General features: G+C 42.6%; 1 protein-coding gene across 8 annotated transcripts in view; it reads right to left on the bottom strand.

Moving 5' to 3' along the window:
* Window positions 1-19,479, bottom strand: part of LOC128902028 (E3 SUMO-protein ligase PIAS2-like) — a 30,679-nt gene extending 11,200 nt beyond the window's left edge. For 6 of the 8 annotated variants that reach the window (XR_008463594.1, XR_008463593.1, XR_008463596.1 and 3 more), the window contains exons 1-6: window positions 19,337-19,479; window positions 10,508-10,982; window positions 7,243-7,327; window positions 6,561-6,611; window positions 6,316-6,418; window positions 2,140-2,274 (exon numbers count right to left, since the gene is read on the bottom strand). Coding sequence is in view for 5 of the 8 variants with exons in the window: in XM_054184315.1 (XP_054040290.1) it covers window positions 2,140-2,274; window positions 6,316-6,418; window positions 6,561-6,611; window positions 7,243-7,327; window positions 10,508-10,982; window positions 19,337-19,360 (873 nt within the window). In the remaining 3 variants the exon portion in view is untranslated. Of the gene's footprint in view, window positions 1-2,139; window positions 2,275-6,315; window positions 6,419-6,560; window positions 6,612-7,242; window positions 7,328-10,507; window positions 10,983-11,095; window positions 11,677-19,336 lie in introns of those variants that run through there. The other 2 variants (XM_054184316.1, XM_054184317.1) reach the window with 2 other exon arrangements.
* Window positions 19,480-20,215: the final 736 nt, after the last annotated feature.

Here is a 20,215-nt window from a genome sequence, read left to right as displayed (position 1 = left end):
GCCACCTTCTTACGGCTCCTATACTGCGTGGGCACTGCACAAGAATTTTAAACAAGAACACTTACAGCTTTGCTCCTCCTTTACTACCTATAGGAAAACCAGCTCTTACCTAGACGAGCAGATAAAGTTATCTAAATGCACAGGAAACCACTAAGAAAAATTGATTTTTTTTTTTTTCCTTAAAGAACGACCATACGTTGCACTGTTTATTGCCTACAGAAAGAACTCTAGAGGCTCAAGTCTGACCAGCTCCGTGGGATGACTGCCTCCTGTGCTCAGAAGCCCTCCACTATCAGTAAAGTTCTTGCCATTAAGCCTTTAACGATGTGAGACCACTGACATGCCACACTGTCCCCAAGGCTCTCATTTAGAGGATGAATAGCTGCTACTCGGGTTCTGATACTCGGAGCAGAGCACCAACATTAAAACCAAAAGAACCCACTTTACCTCTCAGGGCAACGGGGAATTCCTCCAATTCATCTCCTTCCACAAGAATACGTTTTGGCAAATACCGGGGAGGAAGCAAGCAGGGATGAGCAGGAGACCACCCACATCCCCGCAGTCACGTCAAGATTCTTGTGCTTTACGATTGGGAAGCCACAGCTTAGATCTTTCCCTCCACCTCTGTTTTAGAAAAAAACCAAACCCTTTTCTTTCAAGCACTGCCCTTCATTTGTTTTCTGAATGTTAGCTTTCTCTCAGATTTCTTTTTAAAATTTTAATTAATATATCAAAGCTTATAGTGGAGTCTCACTTTGTAACATGTGGTGTCTCTGGTCCACAGATTTTGCTTTTGAAAAAAATAAAGTATGAGGTAAGCTACTTTGCTAATTGAATCCAGAAAGATTTGCACAACTAGTCACAGATAGCAGAATAAGTAGTTCTTGACTTACCAACAGCGGAAAGGGCTGCTGCAACAGCTATTTAAAACTCGGAAGAATTCAGAAATTTTTCACACTCTCCCTTTCTTTCCTCAGTAAATCCATAGGGGGATTTCTAAACAGCCACCCAGCCATTTTAAAAGGCCAATTCCTTATCAACTGTGATTAATGACTGCAGGCACTAAAAAGCAACAGTCACCACCCGCTTTCACTCCTGCTACCTGAAGTCTAGCACACCTTTCCCCCACTGCAGCTTCCACCACGTTTAGAACTGCATTATGAAGAGGCTTCAATTTCCATTTTTTTCCCCCAGCTCTCCAGTCTTTCTCCACGCTGAATCACTTTTCCCTCAAGTCACCCAAACTTCCAGAATACTCTTCGTTTGTAAGAAAACCCACGCTGCTCAGAAATCCTGCATTGCAAACACACGCACCACGCAAGCACGGGCCAACCAAGCATGTTTGAGATCCATCAAGCCGAGAAACAGCCGACACCAGCAGTCTGACACCCCCTCCAATAAACCCTTCCCAGCAACCTGCCATCTAGGAGTTTTCCAAGCTGGAAATTCCACCCCTGTTTTGGCTTATTTGCAAGTACAATTTTAAATCAACTCATACAGAGGTCATTTTCATGTATAAGTGGAATCTCAAAAGAACAGAGATGGAAGCATCTATTAACCAGTTTTTCCTATGAAATAAAAACAGCTTTTCTAAAACTAGTTAGTTATTACTTGCTTAGAAAGTTTGCTCAAAAGCAAATGCCTGTCTCCAAGCCCACGGTCTTGGCACATCTGGTCAGTTTAAAAAGCCTTCTCCAATGGACAGTTAAAACAGATCCTGAGAAACATGCCCTAGAATATATGGCTATAAAGTTTCATTTTTTCTCACCAGCAGGCTACAAGGAAAAAAAGCAAGTTTTACTTTTGTTATTTTGTTACGTCCAAAGTGTTTTCTACTATTTACACCACAAAAAGATTCTGGTATTGGACACACATTTCAGGCAGCCCCTAACAGCAGGCTTTCTAATGGGAATTCCATAAGGGAGTCTTTGCCATCCGTATGCAAATCTTATATATGTTACTGTAAACTACCATACTTCTAGAGCAAACTTTGTTTCCTGGCAATGATAATGAGTTCAGCCTAATACTGAACACTTGCCGGTGCGTGCCTTGCCAGCAATATCAGGCAACAGGGGAGAAGGAACGCCAGATGAGGGGGTTTTAGACAATTTTCCGCATCCTACAGAACATACAGTTTACCTTTCCAATTTCAGAAGCCCAGGAAATGGAAATCTGGTTTGGCACTGCTGACGACAACCGAACTAGAGATGTTATATTCAAGGGGCGCCCAGGTCGCTTCTGTTCAATTCCATTTTTTGGCGGTGGAGCATATCCCTACGGGAAGAAAGGAGAAGGAAAGTGTTAACCAAGTCTCCCTGCTGTACTCTGAAAACTTGCTGGAACAGACTTACTCGTTTTAAACAGATCTACAGGAAGCAGGTAAACCTAGAGGCTCTCTACGCTGAAAACTAAATTCAACACTTACTCTGAGAAATATCAGTCTTTGACAGGCTCATACCATGTCTACCACAATTTTAAAGCATTTTTTTGTTTTTAATGTGGTTTTACAGAAGTGCTAGAAAGGTGGAAGAAAAACACAGTGCAGGTAAGTCCACTGGAAGGGTAAAAAGCAATGCTGATGCTTTGTCCTTTTTTCCCCCCGGCCTCATACCTCCCCACCCCCCTCCCACTCCAGGGAAAGAGAATGGAACATCGCAAAGGACACAGCCTTAGCAACAAGCCCAGCAAGTCAAGAAGAGTTAATTCAGTGTTTCACACCCAGAAAACACTTCATTGATTCTATTTAAGAAACAATAAAGTCTTAATCCAAGAGCTCCACACCTCTTTGGTGCCTGCTTTGCCTCCCATCAGCTACACCCAGCCCCATAAGCGCCAGGTTGTCAACTGTGCTCTGCCAAGGCCCCTGAAGAAGGGCTGCACATGAAGTATCAGCTGTATTTAAGAGCTAATAGGCTTTGCTGTTGTCTGCAGAAACAAAACAAAGGAGATACTGCTTGCTCTCAGTTTTGATGAAGAATTTCATAGCCTGGACAGCTTTCCTCTGTAGTTTTATTTCCTATACGATGTTTGAGAATTAAATCGGGAGCCACTCAGTTCGCTTTTGCTTCCAGGCAAGCACATATTCGCCAGCACATCGTGAGCAGAAAGTACTTGTGCTATGTGAAGGAGCACGTGGCCTAACCGCAGCTTATTCACCTCACCCTGCGTCTGTCGCTATGAAAGGAAGCCAGTCGGCAGCAGGAACTCAGAGAATCTCTGTTTTGAGCTCACACAGTCCACCCGCAGTCCACTCATCTCAAAAACTCATCCTGCACCAGAAGGATGCCGGTAAGAGATCGCAGCCCTACGTCTTGTGCAGAACTGACTGCCAGATTTCATTTAGTTCAAGACAGTGGTGTTCTATGCAAGAAGCTCTCCCAGAAAGGATATGCTGAAAACCCACACACATTTGCTGGTTTGTCTTGTTTTGGTTTTTTTTTTTATCCAGAGAAGCACACACATTCAAAACCTAGTGCTTGGAAAAAGCACCACTGAAAGACATTAAGTCTGAAAACAATAAAACAGAAATAAACAGCCTCTTCCACTCATTCGCCTAGTATGCCATAGGATAATCACTGCCTTTAATTTAAGGAGGACTCGGCAGTTGTCACATCATTTCCTAGGTTTCCAAAGCAGCTCCATTACTAGTCCATACGTTTCACCTGACATCCAAGCCCTGGCTGTGCCTCACCACCACCCTTTATTAACTTCAGACAGGACTCTTGCTTGCAGTGGCAGAAAACGGACTTGGCCTGCCAGGTCAGAGCAGCAGAGAGCAGTTGCTGAAGAACTCTCTCCAAAATGGTTGTCACCCCAGAGGAGCGACCCGGTAGCTCTCAGGAACCTTCCATGTGCGCTTTATCACAGAACACAGAGGCAGCAGATGTACAGATGACAATTTCACATTGAAAAGAATGCGTGATTTGCCATTTCTTTAATCGGACATAACAGCTGCAGCCATTTACAGAGCGTATCTCCCAACCGCTTCGCTGTAGTAGGCCCCTCTCTACCACGGTGACTTTACAATGAGCTTATGTGAACAAACACACCTTCCCTGCAATATTTAGGAGAGTATTTCCGCACATACTGCACCAGCCACAATAATCCTGCTGGTCTCCAACCCGAAACGAAGCTGACCTTGCTTTACAGAGAGCAAGGATGCAAGTTCTCTCATATTTCCCAACTTTTTTTTTTTTTTTCTTTTTTAGAGACAGACTCTGCAGCGCACATGCTTCATTTCAGTCAGGGTTTTGATGTTTTCCTCCAGAGACCGATGACCTTGAGATCAAATTCAATCTTGTACTCCTAGAACACTTTAAAACCTTCCCTTCCTAGCCTTCCAGGACTCAGGTGAAGAGCACTCCACTTGCCTATCACAACCGGCATGGTGTAGCACTGTTTAGTTAGGTTGCCAATTCTAGTGGCTACCAAGTGCCAACATTTATTTTGGTCTTTAAGTATTCCACGCTTCTTGCAAGAACCGTATTAGTCTAAGTAGCTGGGACCTGCTATAGCCAGGAAAAAAAAAACCACCTATCAACAGAAAGAGCAACTGCTCTTCTATCTGGCTGTTTCCAACCTGCCCTGACATATTTGATTTTGTCCTTTGAAAGGGACCTGCAGTGGTCTACAGAGGTCCCCTGAGAAGAAAAGCAAATTACCTTTTTGGGCTTTCACGTTTTGTCTTGCCTACAAGAGAAGTCAACAGGAGAACCACCTGCTGTAGTGCATTATGGATAAGATCCTTGTTACTTGCCATGACAGCAGCATGAAAGGCTCTGAATTTACTCCTCTTAATTCAGATCCAACACTATAAGAGGAGGACACAGTTGTAGGAATACAAGAAAACACTGTGTTAATGTGATTTGGCACAACCCAAAGCAGTACTGGCACACTGGCAGCAATTCTCTGAAGTTTCTAGTAAGGATGGCAGCCAAGGAGATGACCAAGAATAATTTACAGACATCTGCAGAGGCGTGAACTGCTATACCAGGGAAAGACAGAACACTTAAGAATTGTACAAGTTGGCAATAGAGGCAGGCATCACTGATTAATTACCTAACACCAACGCTACGGAGTTGGACAATAGTGGTCTTTGAAACAAAGAAGTTATCTTACATTTCCTGCAACAGAAAGGAACCACTAGAGGGATCCAGACAGTGACCACACCAACAAAGAAACGTTTGCAGGAGCACTCAGACTGAGACTGTATTTGTCATTCAGGAGAGGAAAGGAAGTTGCCAAGACAATAGTGATTTATTCACTTTCTCAAGTTTCTGCTGAACAGATTAAAGAATCATGATGCACAGGAAGAACTTAGGGTTTAGATCTAAAGCAAAGCAAGAACCCGAGATTACAAACAATTTTTTCTATGACTGTGACGTACGTTACACATAAAATGGATGGCATAACCTATTCTAGTAGGGGGTAAACGGTATTAGCAAGACGAAGAGTCAGCAGACATTGACGTCCACAGGAGAACATCAGACCCAATTCTTTTTGGTGGGTTGCTTAAAGAAAGGAAGACAATCTGCAGAGGAAAGAAGAAAGTCCTCAAGTTTATCACAGAGAACTTAACTGGCATTTGCAGAGAAAAATGACCAGGAAACATAGGAAAGAAATCCTCTTACACACTGAAGACAGAAGAACAGTGATGAAGTGGCTAAAGAAATAAAGGGGAAGAGAACCTCGAGAGTCACATTTAAGCTGAGCAGAGGCAAAAAAAGCAGCCGTGGTTGCATATGGCAGGAGGGAGGGTACAGGACAACACATCTCACACGCCAAGAACGTGACAAACATTCTGAAAAGGAGGTTTCACACCTCCTCTCTCCACACAGCATCTTCCCAAACCCACTGCTGGAAAAAAAAACCCTCTGTATACTACTTTTTCCATCTTCTATAGCTTCTAGAACTATTTCAGAATGTGCCGCATAAGAGTTTCTCTCTGTTCTATTATACAGATACCCACCGCAGAGATTTTTCAGGAATAATGAGAGGGCTTTTCCCTTTTTGTATATATTCAAGCCTTGAGGTGACCCTACCTGCACACTAACTTTTGCAGCATCAGAAACCAGTAAAGCGTATGACTGCCAACTTGGTTTAGGTGGCTAAAACACAACTAATCCATGCAGCGGCTGTAACATGATTAAGAGTCATAACGGCTATCTCACACAGTAAACGTACAAACCGTACGCCTAACATTAATAAATAGAGAAATTTGAGTGATAACAATAAGTAGCTTGATTGTTTTAGCAAGCCAACATTACAGAAAAAACACACACTCCAAAAAGTCACAAAGAAGCCACAAATACGTACAAACAAGCTTACCGGCAACGGAAACAGCTTCCCATTTACTTTAATACACAAACTATTAGGGTAATTATCTTCTTGAGGGCAGCTTGTCTCTGCTAGGCATAACCTATATCCCCAAAAAGAGAAAGCATCATTTTCAAGCGTCGCCACATTCACGTGTCCCCACATTCACGTGTCCCCACAAACATTTAGACTTGTGTTACGCTGGCCAATTAAGAAGTTGTTAGAGAACACTACAAAAAAGGTACCTTAGCTGAACTTGGACTGTGTAATCTCTCCTGCCCCCTGGCAAGAAGTCCCTGCGACAAAGAAAAAAAGAAGTAGACATTCAGACAGCAGATCTCATATTCCAGTCATATGCAGAAAGAACTGGCACGCGTGCCCCAACATCACTAAATTTTGCTCTTATTTTTCTTTTATTGAGCTATGAACAAGTTTTAGGAGCAACATCGCTGTTTAGCTCCTGCAAGTTAAGCAGGGCTTTAGGATCAGCATCCTCTATCAAGAGTTTATAGTAACAAAGTATGATGTTGCCAGAGAGGAAAAAAACCCTATGAATTCTCTTGGCTTATACCATAGGTCTTGCAACAACATGAGCCCTGGGATGGAAGATAAAAGCAACCTTCCATTCCTGCAGCCAGCAAACATGCAGGGAAGAAAAGCTTACCACCTCTGTAAATAGTCACAATTATTTGGAACCAAGTAATTATTAACTGTTTAGTGGTGCAGGATTTACCCCAACTGCACACAAATTCTGTGCACAGTGGTTCCTGAAGAAAACAGAACAGATAAACTCAGAGTAACTTCCGTGAGGATCATCACTCTGCATCCGCAAGCTTATGCGAGGCATAAAATGAACCAAAACATCCACACTTTCTCCTGAAATTTTGCAAAAGTTTACCTACACTATGCCACAGCCTCTCTTCTTACCTGGAAATACAGATTTCTCTGACCTGCTGAGGTGTTAAAGCAAAGATAAAAAACTTCTCCTGGAACCTCTGAATACTGCTCTGTACTAGAAAAAAAGAGAAACAAAAGAGGTTAAACCATGGTGATTAAAGTCATTGATTAAAACAGGATCCGCAATTGAGTTTTTCCTGGAACAAGGCACAAGTCACTTAATATAATCAAATTGTGGTTGAACTGCATGTAACTGTCAACAGGAAAGCAATGGAACAAACCATTCATTCAACTATATTCAGCTGCCTTAATATCACATTACACTTCAGTACTAAAGCAGCTTGGCAAGCCGCGTTATAATCCTTTCTCCCACAGGAGAAAGGTTCAAACAAACACACAACAAAACATAACACTGGATACCTGGTGAAAAGAGTACCACAGAGAAGATGTTTACAACTATTTTAAGGTACTACAAGAAGAGAACATGCCCCAGAAGTTATTCATGGACAGCTGGAATTCCAATTGGACTCAACTGAGAAAGAGCTAAAGGTAACTAAGCCTTTGGGGAGGAAGGGAGAGAGCACAACCCCTAACACCAGAGAAGACTTCAAGTCTGTGAATTACCCCTCAGTAGCATTTAGTGAAGAAAAAAAAAAAAATACATACAACTTTCATGTCAGAATCCTACTTGTCTGTCAGTGACGGCATGCAGTAATATTTTAGTATTAAGGTTTCATGGTATGTACACATTACTTTTCTACTTTCTTTCGACTTGCAAAGTTAGAAATCTTGACCTGAAATAAAGGTAGACTGGACTTGTCCAACAGTTCAAACAAACAGCAAAAGCAATCGCAAAACCAGCACAGCTAAACCAGGCAAATTTGGATGAGCTAGTTTCTCTTTTACACCATGAGATTCATTGAAGACAATCTCTGTGCCCAGAAAACACATACAAAACATGAAATAGAACCCAGGTGGAGCAAACAGACACATCGAGTTCCTCAAACAATTCAAAACAGCTACATTGTGCACTTACGTGCACACACACACACACATCATAGACAGCATTTTATGTTTCAAAATAATACTTAAGCATGTGTTTAAAAGATCACGGAAATATTTTGTTGCTGAACTGAGTGTGGGTTAAAACTAAAGCCCACATCTACACCTGCTCTCGTGTTCTCGTATTAGTGCAAAAGAGTACCTACACTCACCTCTAAGACAGTCACAGTGGACTATACTCTAGCTCTCTGACCAATTTGGTTTCCAAATCCTTAATTCTCAAACATAACAAACTTTTTTGTTCCATGTCCCAGTCACCAAGTCTACTAAGTGGGCCTACAAGTTACCCGTATCAATCTAAAAATCTTAAATAAAGCCTCATTTGCAAACATGCTTGTGAATCCACGTTAAGACTGATTTTCAGCCAATGTTCATATCTTCCAACATCAGATGGGCCAATTTGTACATCAAGCCATTCCTCACATCTTATTTCCCCACTCCTCCTCACACAGATCCGAGTTGTAGCTCTGGCTGCTACCACCTCCAAGTACTGTGCTCTGGAACAAGTTTGAAGGCAAGCAAGTACTCAGTTTAATCTTGTCCCCCTCGTCCACGTCCTAGAAGGACCCAAATGTTACAGAACTAAGTAATCCTCACTCCTGTGAAAACCAGGCAACATGCAACAAAGACCCTGCAGTCTTCAAGGGAAAGAGGAATTTACACACAGCTCTAACGATAACATAGCGACAACCCTAAGGAAGCATCCTCCCTTCGTCAAAAAACGATCATTTCCAAAGCTGAGGAAAACAGCTGTTAGGGAAATTTCTAGCATATCGCCACCACCTCCAGATATCATTGACCAGGAAACAAAAGGTAACTGCAGAGCAGAAATACAATGCGGAGCCCACGCTGCATTACATGGGACAGAGTAACCATGTGGCTGGCAACTAGACTGGCTAACTATGAGCCAACAGTTGTCCCATCACACAGAATAATTCAGGAAGTTAGTTAAGATACACAGCTACTTAGAGTGAACGTAAGCAGGAGTTGGCCAGGACATCGTAGCACTGACATCTCTGTAAATCTAACGGGAGCACAAGCCACAGAGCTGCCCAATGTCACAGCAGCTGTTGTACCAATACATGGGTTTGATATTAAACTCTTCTCTAACAGGGCATCGCGACAAAAAGAGAAGTGACAAGGGGCATTGTGAATAACGATTCTTAGTAATGTTTGCTGCTTTAGGTAGTGGAGGATGACCAAGCATCAGTATATGCTTCACAGAGGTACAAGTCACAGCCTAAAAGGCTCTATTATCAGTTAAGAAACTAAAACGTTTAAGAGGATACAAACAGCTTGCAAAATGCTAAGTGTTTCTAAACATTATTACTAAATAGTTAGGGAAAGCTTTCTACCACGTAAGGTAAGACAGGTTGAGTTTCAAGACAGAAAACAACATATTTCCAAATAATTAAATAGGTTTAAGAGTGAGGCATTTGAGGAAGCTAAACTGAGATTTCAGGTTATTTGGAAGACAAAGGTCCACTCTACATTTTAACATACAGTACGGCAACAACCCCTAGGCTGAGAAGCCTTCACTAATCTGATGCAACACTGAACTTTGCTGCACAAAGTATCTATTTCAGTGCGAGATGCGAGAACCTGCAGAATGGTTGCAGTGAAATAAGTATAAACTAACAAATCCAGTGAACTTGGTCTCTTTATGTTGTTGCAACTAATTAATTATCGACCCTGAAGCCCTTTTCCTGTTGGCCCTGACAGATGTGTTCCTCACTTGTACCAGGCAGACTTCAGGTCTAAATCCTTCAGCCAAAAGGGGAGGTTCAGAGTAGATATTAGGGAGCATTTCTTTACCAAGAGGGTGGTCAAACACCAGAAGGGGCTTCCTAGAGACATGGTCAATGCCCCAGACCTGTCCATCTTTAAGAGGTATTTGGACAATGCCCTTTACTATTACTCTTTAACTTTTAGTCAGCCCTAAAGTGCTCAGGCAGTTAGATGATCATTGTAGGTACTTTCCAACTGAACTATTCTACTCTGTTATTTAATATTCAAAAGATAAGAGATCTTATATTTACAGAAGAGAACACTATTTTCTGAAGTGTGGTCTTTGGGGACAGGTGGTGGAGAGAGGGCGAGGGCAGAAGCGAGAAGGAAAGGGAGTTTCCACCTTTTCCCAGCTGCAAAAAGCAATTTAAGTCTGGACTTAGTACTATCATGAGCAACACCTATTTCATGAATTAGGTGACCTGCAGAACTAATAAACACTTACCTAGACTTGTAGGTTTTATGAGCACATCAAGCACATCGTAAAAAGGGAGGCTTTTCAGTTGAACATCAGGATGAACGGGTGGAATCGGAGGGGATGGCTGCTGCATCTCAAAGTGGGGCTTAGTGTCTTGGAGGAGCACAGAACTGACAGGCGAGGAAGGAGACTGAGGCGTGACCGAAGTAGAAGGGAGTGGGTGAATGCCAGCAACAGCCAGGTCAGGCTCGACAGGAGAGGAACTATTGTCCAAATTGAAAACTGCAGGTTTTATAGCCGATAAGTCCGAAAGTCCTTCAATCGTCCTTGGGTACCGACGCCTATAGAGTTCTCGGATTTTTATCTGAACTGCTGGGCTGCAGCCGCTCTTCAATAAGTGCAGTGCCCTCATCAGGAGGTCATGTTTCCGCCCGCTTTTATTACGTCCAGCAAACCCCAACAACACTTGTAGTTCAGAAACACGAAAGCTTGATACCATATTCTAGAAAGAAGAGAGAGATAACCACAGGTGAACCCCAAGTTTCTGAGCATCGTGAAGCTTATGAGCTTCCATCATTCTAGTTCCACATTTGTTATCTTAGGTACTACCCATACCTTTACCCAACACAAGAGTATAGTTAGTTTAAAACGAAGAAACAAAGTGTCCAGGATGAAGGTTGAGTTTGGGTGTGTTCTTGATTTCAAAGGCTTCTAATTGTATTCACACTCAAAACCAACAACAACATCTTAATGCAACCCATGCAGTGTTTTCTTAAATTCACACAGAAGCACAAGGTCTAAAAAAAAAAAAAAGAAGTCTCACTTCATGAAACAAACAAAAGAAATTTGATTAATCAGTATTATCATCTGTCTTCCAATACATTTTAAGAAATAGAATAAGCAACTGTAAGTCCTGCATAGTTTATTCTGAAACGCTCTTTATTTTGTTCATGCGTGCATTTAAAGTGCTCCCCAGAGACAGGCACATCAGGGTTCACTCTTGAAAGGATGGCACAGCAAGGTGGACACTCTAAACAAGATAAATTGTATCATATGAACGAACTGTTTAACCAACATAACTGATTCTTCCAAAACATCACAGAAAACTACCTGTCCTTTTTGTATTACATTCTGGTACCGTGGGACACCAAAAGGTGTCTTTAAAGGAAATAATACTATTTACTTGATTATCAGAGTTAGTTTTAGAAGACTGAGGATTGAACTATGAATATCATAAGCAAAAAGATTCTCATTAAAAAATAAAAAAAGAAATAAAAAAGCCCACTATGCAAGGTGAAGCGACCTTCTGCCCCCATTACTAAAAAACAAGTAACTTAGCATAGGCGCATCATCTCACATTTTTGCGAGCAAGCTCTCTTTTCAGAGGTATAAAATTGTCCAGAATTCTTCTAAGCAACTTCCTATTTGTGGGACTCTTCCACCGTAACAAGGAGGTTAAGTTTAAAAGATGAAAGAACATCTGACTTCAATCTGTACTGCTGTACTGTACCAACCCCAGACTCAAGGACTGGCAGATGAAGGCCCTAACAGAAGGTACAAAGTAGTAGACATCTGGGACCATAAAAGATTTTTTTAAAAACAGTTCAGAAGTGCATTGTTTGACTTCAAGTAGTAGTCCAATATACAATATTTAAAGCTTTGGGCACTGATTTCAGAAGGGATGCAACTACTATACAGTTACAGAGTTTACACCCACATATTCTAACACGGATCTGATCTCAGCTGAAGTTTTAATGCTACAACCATGCAGTCAGCCACCAAAAAAAAAAAAAAAAAAGTCTGAACTCCCCCTGTGCCTCTAGCTGCTTGCTCCCTATTCTCTCCTTAACGTTGAGAAAATTGTTCGGTTTTTTTTTTTTTTTTTTTTACAGTAAGACAGATCAGGGAACTGAGCCAGATAAAAACTGAACTTGTGCCATTACAAGACAGCAGGAGCAAAGAGCCAGGACCTGCCTTTTCAAGGGCCACATTATTCATGCATATCAAAATAATCATCTAAAACACTACGTTAGGACTCTCATCAGGCACACCCTTTCCTCATTGTTGAGGGGACGAGGTTATCCTATTTCAGATACCCAGTTTTAACGTTTCCAGATGGCCAGTCTGGGTACGGTGATGCTTCTATCAAGGAGCTAATCCAGCAGTCTTCAAACTGGTATTCCCCCAACGCCCCGTCCACGGACACAATTTGCAACTGCCAGTGAAAGCAGTGTCACATGAGGCATTGAGTGTCTCACCCTACCTTCTGAAGAAGGGACCAACAGCAAATGTCACCTTGATTTCATCCCAGCAACCTCTCTCAACAGCAAAACCACACAAGAAAAGACAGAGACAGAACTCCACCCAGTTCACAGCTGCTGGAGAAGGTTAGCGTCCACCTGGCATTCCCCTGCTACTTTTCCTTAGTTTCACAGTTAAAAAGGGTGACAAAAATAAAGTGTTTCACTATTCATAAAAATAGCTTGAAGTACTGTAACAGCTTTATAGTCATGCCACATAAAAGAGAAATAGCGTTAAAAGATAATACTGATATTCGAGAATTTACTGAGAACTTCATGTTGCATGCTTCCATAGATAGCTGCATAAGCTTGATAGCAATGTCAGCTCCTTTATTTCAGATGCAGGCAGTAAGCATGATTCTGGATTCCATAATCAGAATGCAAATGAATAAAATAATCCTTTACACAGAGATTAAGGAAAGAGCATGTATTGCAAAATACTATTACCCTGCCTGCTGCCTTCTGTGCATTCCCGCAAGTTAATCAAGGTGAAACGTACAGTCACTCATGCCTTGAAACAGCTAACATTTCATGTGGAAATTCCACAAACTAGCATTCTCTTACGAGACAGATTTCATTTTATTAGAAGACACAGGCTGGCTTCAATACCATAGTCAGCAAGATTTTAAATTGGCACCTCCATTAAAAATGCTTGGGAGTGTAAAAAAAAAAAACAAACACAAAATACGGTTTTGTCCATCAACGCAAAAATCTAATGTATGGTTTTGAAAGAAGTCTTGCAAAAGTAAGTTTTACTGGAATTAATTAAACAGTGGCTTTCGCAACATTTTTCCCCCTAAAGCTGATTCCACATTCCCTTTAAGGCAACAAGAACAACGCGCACGAATACGCAGCCAGTCTGATCTACACATTTGAGCTTATTACTCCATTTACAGATATATCAAAGTGGACACTTGTTATAATCACCAAGTTTTTATGGAAGCATAACATATGCTTAGGAGCATTTATAATCATGGTGCAAGACAGATATTACTTCCAACAAACCCTACCAAGTTATTTTCTTCTGAGGTTCCTGCAATATTGCAGAAGACTGCAGCCTAGCTATTAACATGCTTTTCACATCACTGAATTAAGATTAGACATTCAAGTTGTGTCACGTAAATGCCATCAATTTTCTCTTAAGAGAAGTTCTTTACAGCTGCACAGCCCAACAAAAAGCTTTTTTAACACAGAAGACCAAAGCCATTTTACTTTTAATGTTTCTCCATGAACACAAAGAGTAGTTTGACAGAACTTTAAGGAAAGAAATCAGACTGGATAATTCCAGAAACATTTTTCCCCCCTGAAATTCATACTTGAAGGTCATAAGAAGTTTCACAGGGTTTTTTTGTTTCTTATTGTTGAACTACAGTGACCATGATTCATAAGCAGAAATATTGTTCTAAAGCATTAAGCCGTAGGTGTATTTGGAATGGCATCCATTTCACAGAGATGATGATGTTAGGGAGTCCACAAAATGCAGACGCAGTGCTGAAATTAAGGGTAGGCACGTTTCAGAGCAAAGTAAAGGATCAAACACCTCTCTCAAACAAGAGGTACGCGATTCTCCACACTCCCCCCCACCAAGGCTACCTGCAGTTTTAACAGTCATTGTACTTACATAAATAAATAATATAAATGGAAGGTAACCAAAAATGCCTGTTAAATTCTTGACATGCATCTACAATAAACACCAATGGCTGTAGCTTCTAGGGCAACCGCAACTGCTCAGGTGGTGAACCCTGCACTTGAACCTGCAGAAGCAATCCAAGTCGATTCAGAAGTCCTAGTCAGCCTCCACCACCCGAGAGCTCTGCTTCAGCCCCACTGGGATGTTTTCTGAAGGCTATATAGGGAAGGGACGCACCATGGACCAACCCCACAAATCCTCACTCCTGACTTCAAGCCCTTTTCTGGACACTTACAGCAGAGAAGCAGCTTTATGACATCTTTTGCAATAAATTTGCATACGCGCTGATATATAGTGGGCTAGAAGTGTATAATACTGGTAAAAAAGAGCAACGTGTGTCTGTGGATGGTTGAAGATGTCTATGCTGACCCTAAATACAAATATACATATATTCTAGAAACTGATACAACTATAGATAAAAAAACTGCAAGTCTTAGGAAAGAATGAAGATGTCATTAATTAAATCTGCTTAAGTAGTACAGCACATTAAGAGCAGCTCTGAAGAACACAACAGTTGGTGCAACCAGCATGACCATCAGGTCCTCAGTATTACAGGGCTTTTTCTTTGGACTAACTCTAACCTTGCTCTGAAATTAGGCATTAGTCTTCAAAGTTGCATGCACTTAATATAACAGTGAAAATCCTAAATCAAATACTTCTGTTCATTTCACATAAGATGCTCAAAACAAAGCTTGAACCATTTCATTGCAGCCTTTTCTTAGTTTGTTTTTAAGTACCATAAACTACATTATCTCCTTCCTTTCCCCATCACTATATCTCAGTGCAATCATTAATTGTTAATTATTCTAGATACAACAAACTTCTAAGGTACCACAATAAGCCTCACTGGTCCAAAAAAGCAACTGTGCATCTAGGAAGAGCAAAGGAATTATATACAGATACAACAGTATATTATCATAGGTTATTAATAGTATTTTATCAGAGGTTATCTTATTTAATACACTCAATGTTAATTGCAACCTAAAGATCACTACTACATCACCAACAGAAACTTCTCAATATCCATTCTGCCCATCATTTTAAGTTTACCCCAGATCAACACACAGAGTTTGATTTCTACCCCAAACCCCCCCAACTAGTCAGCATATACAATACAATGTTATTAACACAGCTAAAATAAAACAGAATACAAAAGAGCGTTTTGCAATGAGCTTGAAGAGGACACGTGAGAATACCTGTCAGTGTTTTCTCCATGGCTAACAATTTTGCACTAAGCACTGCTTCACCTGGTAAACAGGCAAATGCTGTCCATTCAGACCAGAAAAATAAAGCAAGATGAGCGGAAAGACAGCAAGCCTGGTATGAAGGAGAGATCCAGTACATACAGGAATGAGACTTCAATTTCTGTGTTTTAATATGGTGTCTGAACCATATTGCTCTTTCACATTTGAATTGCATGACTTTAGTACTGGGTGTGCAAGCGCAAAATTTAAAAGCGGGACTTAACTTTCAGCATCTATAAACCCTGATTTTCCAGTCATCTCCCCTTCCACACAGGACATATGAGCACACTTCCATCTCGTCTCATTAAAATGACGCTTTTTTCCACAATGGCCATGAAACTGATCAGTAGTGTCGCACAAATTAGGTTTGGCACAGGCATATTCATTCGCCTATAGTTTGGGGTTTGTTTTTTTTATTCATAAAGATGAAACTAACACATTACTTCAAAACCCAATTCAATACAAACTATGAGACTGAAGCTGTTCTCTTCTAAACTAGGGATGTGCGATGTTTCAAGCATAGTGTGCACTCTGTATTATTTGTTTCCAGAGCCAGGATGCCAGCAGAAACTTAGGGGACCCAAGAGATGTTCTTTAAGTAATAATATATAACCGATTCTCTTAACTGCAGTATTTTGCTGGGATGCAAACCTTAGCTTCAAGCCAAATCTCAGCAAGTTGAGAATTTGTTGGGAACTGGAATTGTTTTCTCACAGATGGCTCTCAGAAGGAGCTGTAGTTCTCCACTCCTGGGCCAATTCTGTTCAAAAACGTGTTCACATGCCATCTCTGGCCTCCACACCAGACTGCTGACTTCTGTTCCACGTCCACCTATGCCCGTGTAATCCCTTTGACATTCATCAGGCTGCTCGTGAGTGAGGATTATGGATAAAGGTAGGAGCCACGCTTAAAAACACAGCTGTGAACAGCAGGTCTGGAAACCGTAGCTCAAAATACAACGTACATACAGTTGTGCTCACCACATCTCAGCAGCTCCCTAATATTCCAGAAACTGGTAACCTACAGAATTCAATAAACACTACTAATTAATTAATCTGAAGGTCTGGAAGGGTAAGCCTTTTCCTCAAAAAGAGGTGACTGTGGTTATGGCTACTTCCGAATCCTTTAACAATAAACTGAAGACTTCCAAAAGGCCTGATGGAACAGCAGGTTTGAATTTCTTTGTTTTCTTTCACTCCAGCCTCTCGGTTATAACCCTTGCTCCCCAGAAGTTCTACTCTGAAGGTCCAGAGGATGGCAGGGATGGTACTAACAAATATCAAAATGATCCTTTGCCCTGAGAATAGAAAAATGCTGCCCCTGCATGTTTCCCTCAAAAACAGGATTTAAGGGAGAACTCTGACCTCCTGCCCTTAGCCAGTCCTTAACAATTTACTAAAATAAATTCAACTCTCCAAATTGCCCTAGTGGCCTTTTATAAGGCAGGCAGAGATCACATATTACAGGAAATTGCAATCAACAAGAGAGCAGCAAACAATAATGCCATAAAAACGTCACATACATTAATCTATAAAGCAGCAGTTTAAGATCACTCCTAAAGGTCAGTTTATTAAATCTGTTGGAGGTGGTGGGGTGTCTCTTTTCTTGGGCCAAAAGCAGGAAGAATTGGTTGTCTGAAGAAAAAAAAACTTAAACCTGCAAACCAAGTGTCTGGTATTCAAGCAGACACACTCAAATGTCTCCTCTCAAAAAAAAAAAAAAAAAAAAAGAGACAAGACAGTAGACTGCCTTACGTTTTCAAGGCCTTTATTATGTTCTCTTCCAAAAATTATCTAGAGCTTTCCCAAAATGGATCATTAATTATGATCAGCCGGATGTTGAACATTTAGAGAAGCTCCAGGCTAACAGATTAATTTCACAGGCACCCCAGTTTAGAAATAAGATGAATGAGAACATCAAAAGACATTTCTCCAGACTAGTATTTTTTTTAAACTGCTGATACCTATTCTTTTGAGTGACAAAAGAGCAGTCCTGTAGTTGGCCTGAAACCCAGTTGCCTTTTCCCCCCCCATGCTTCCTGCATTACTTGTGGCAAGCAACTCAGGTGCGTATATAATTTCAAAGGTATTTAGGTACCCAATTCCCAGACAAAGTCTATCAATACTTACGCGTATCTAGATAAGCGATTGTAGTGCTTTGGAAAATGTAGACCATAGCTCAAGCCTAAGGAAGAGGAGCTACACAAAGAAGAGTCATCTCTGCTACAAAGTTTATACTGGGGGTTTAGCTACCTACATAGCTACACCCTTTGAGAGACCTTGGAAAGAGGGCTGAAAATGGGTGAGGACACTAAACAAGAAAACATGTAAACACAAACAAGTTAAAAAACCCCCGACGTTTAACTTAGGGGGGGGAAAAAAAAAGCTAACCCTTCTCAAACCTAAGTCTGAGATAGAGCACTGTTGTCCTCAAATAAAGAAACTCAGTTCTTTCCATGGCATTTTTTATAACCGAGTTCCTCAGCTACCCTACAGCCACTCCAACCCGCGCGGTGTTAGTGCTGGAAGAAGCCTTAGTGTAGGAAATTCTCTGGCGATTGCAGCATATTTCCCACTGTTGGTCAGACTACTGTCAGTACAGCCCATCAGACCTTTCTCTACACTAAAGCCTAACTCACAGTAGTTCCTATTTAACTGGCTTTTATTCCTTTTGTAGAAAAGTCGGGGGGGGTGTCGGTGTGCATGTAGTATTCCCTCGGCAGCACTTCTGCAGGTGTGGATGCTGCAGAAAGACATTCTCCTTCCGAACAAAGATACTCAACAGACTGTTCAAGAGACATGAGGAAAAACAAAAACGATGTAGTCAGCTCTTTGTGCACACACCTTAAAATACAAAAGGCCACACAGCCCCCCCGAAAAATCTGTTACAGGAAGTCCGCAAGTGCAATATAAAAGGCATTCAATCGAAGACAAAACAGGTCTGAAAAGAAAAACTGGATTTCACGCTTCAGAGGCATAGCTTTCCCGGTGAGAAAACTGTTAATGAATTGTCAGAAGATTCAATAATTATTAGCATTCTCAAAAATGGGGTAGTTACTGGGCATTCTCCCCTCAGCGGGCAGTAATGGTGCTCCCGAGGGCGCGGAGCCCCGCCGTGCGACCCTCCGGCAGCGGGCCGGGGCCCGGCTTCTCGCCAGGTCGGGCCGCAGGCAACCAAAACGGCTTTTAAGATGTCGGGAACCGGGGAGGGGGGTGAGCGCACCCCGCCACCAGCACAAGCCACCCGGCGGGGATGGAAAACGGGCTCCCCGAGCCCCCCGTCCCGTCCCAGGGCAGTGACAGGGAAGGTTTTCCTCAGGCTCCCGCGTTCCAGGCCGGCCCCTCTTCCTCTCCTCGGGGAAGGCGCAGGCGGCCGCGGGGCCCCGCCGGTTTCCGGGCGACCGTTACGGGCCGCCGCCTCAGCGAGAGGCGCCGGCAGCTCACCGCCCCCCCGTCCCCCGACACGCACCGAGGTGCGCGGCGGGGGCTCCCCGTGAGGAATGGCCGGGGGGAGGGGGCGGTGGGTGAACGACCCCCACACACACACACACGCCACCACCCCTTCCCACAACGAGAACGGCCAGGCGACATCTTGTCCCGCGCCTCCCCCGCCGCCTCCTCACCCGCAGCTCCTCGAAATCCGCCATTTTCTACCCGCTGCTGCTGCCGCCGCCGCCGGGCCCCGCCGCTGCCGCCGCCGCCACCACCACCATCGTGCACCCGGTGCGCGCCCCCGGCACGTGACGGGGGAGGGCGGCTCCAACGAGACGGCGCGGGGGAAGCACCGCGCCACCCTCCCGGTGCCGCCTCTCCGCCCGGCGGGGAGGCCCCGAGGGAAATCCTGAGGTAAAAACCCACCCGTACCGGCCCGCCGTACCCCTCACCGACCCCCGGGGTCCCGGGCAGGCCCAAACCCGCGGGGAAAGGGCAGCTCCAGTGCCGGCAGGGCGGCCAAGGACTCCGGGGACATGAGGAGGGAGCGGCACCCCCAGGGCCACCGCTCTCCAGAACGCTGAGGGCATAACCGCTCAGCGGTTAAACAGAATTAAATTCACCAAAAAGAACGGAAGATAATACAGCCTTGCGATTGAAGCTTGTTAAATGCAAGAGGTTGGACTCGCGCTGCGATGCGGTAGCTTTCTTAGTTTCATCCATCTTGTCAAGAACATTGTCATAATTTGTTATAATGATGGCGTGACACGTTTTATTAATAAAAAATGAAACAAAAATGTCACTGGCAGTAAGCTTCAAAACTGGATAATGGGTTTCCTGCTGTAAGGGAAATGTTGAGACATTTACAGAAAAATAAACATCGAGGTGCAGCTGAGAATATTATTTTCAAAAGCAGCCAGAGATCATTATCTAGTCACAATAATTACCTAGTCACAATATTCAGTTTCATTGGCAACTGATTTACAATTTACAACTGATTTACTGATTTTCATTGGCAACCAAACAACTGATTTACTGCAAATAAGAAAAAAAAAAAAAACAAAAACAAA

The sequence above is a fragment of the Rissa tridactyla genome, chromosome W (assembly GCF_028500815.1).
Source record: "Rissa tridactyla isolate bRisTri1 chromosome W, bRisTri1.patW.cur.20221130, whole genome shotgun sequence".
Taxonomy (NCBI): Eukaryota; Metazoa; Chordata; class Aves; order Charadriiformes; family Laridae; genus Rissa; species Rissa tridactyla.
The sequence above is the reverse complement of the archived record's forward strand: the minus strand, read 5'-3'. Positions and strand labels throughout refer to the sequence as shown.